Source organism: Acyrthosiphon pisum, unplaced genomic scaffold, assembly GCF_005508785.2.
Source record: "Acyrthosiphon pisum isolate AL4f unplaced genomic scaffold, pea_aphid_22Mar2018_4r6ur Scaffold_5424;HRSCAF=5980, whole genome shotgun sequence".
NCBI lineage: Eukaryota > Metazoa > Arthropoda > Insecta > Hemiptera > Aphididae > Acyrthosiphon > Acyrthosiphon pisum.
Genome location: NW_021775072.1, coordinates 1 through 687, shown reverse-complemented (window position 1 = coordinate 687; position 687 = coordinate 1). Strand labels below are relative to the sequence as shown.

Below are 687 nucleotides of genomic sequence, written 5' to 3'. Positions count from 1 at the left end.
AATACTTAGAATACAAAACACCATATTTATATAAAAGTAAGTGGCGGTTTCTATTATCCTTATGATCTCGAAAACTACCCGACCGATTGACTTGAAATTCAACATAGATATTCAGCTACATCTGAGGAAGGTCAGAACCGACATGAAAAACCCACTCGATGTCTTTCTCGGTCACCAGGTCGAGACGACTGCATGTAAATATTTTAATGTATATTTTATAATTATTATGTTTCTATGGAAACTGTCCGTTTATAAGCCAATACGAGCAAAATACAAATACAAAAATGAAAAGATGGCATGATCGATAAGAACGATATCTTTTTTTTTTTATTTGTAAAAATTATATAATAATCTGTATCATTTTAATGCTTGAGGATATACGATGTTCTTTGTTTTTCCATTCGGACAATAAATGTAGAGATTTTTCGGGTCACCGCCTCTTGAACATGCCACATATAATTGTCCATGAGAGAAGCACATAGGATCAAGTAGAAGTCCCGTACATTTACCTTGAGATTTATTTATGGTGAAGGTGAATGCAAGTTTTACCGGGAACTGTAATCGCTCAAATCCAAACGGCACATCACTGGGTTTAATAGGTATTCTTGGTATATATACGACTTCACCTTTTCCACATCCGGTTAATTATACTATATAGATAGTAATATAATTTTTGTAGATAGGTTA

General features: G+C 33.3%; 1 protein-coding gene across 1 annotated transcript; it reads right to left on the bottom strand.

Moving 5' to 3' along the window:
• Nucleotides 1-345: 345 nt before the first annotated feature.
• On the bottom strand, nucleotides 346-645 carry LOC100572232 (ATP-dependent DNA helicase pif1-like; the record flags this gene model as incomplete). Its single annotated transcript, XM_003248624.4, has 1 exon — nucleotides 346-645. A coding segment is annotated over one exon (288 nt), but the record flags the coding sequence as incomplete, so codon positions are not given.
• Between the last annotated feature and the right edge of the window lie 42 nt (nucleotides 646-687).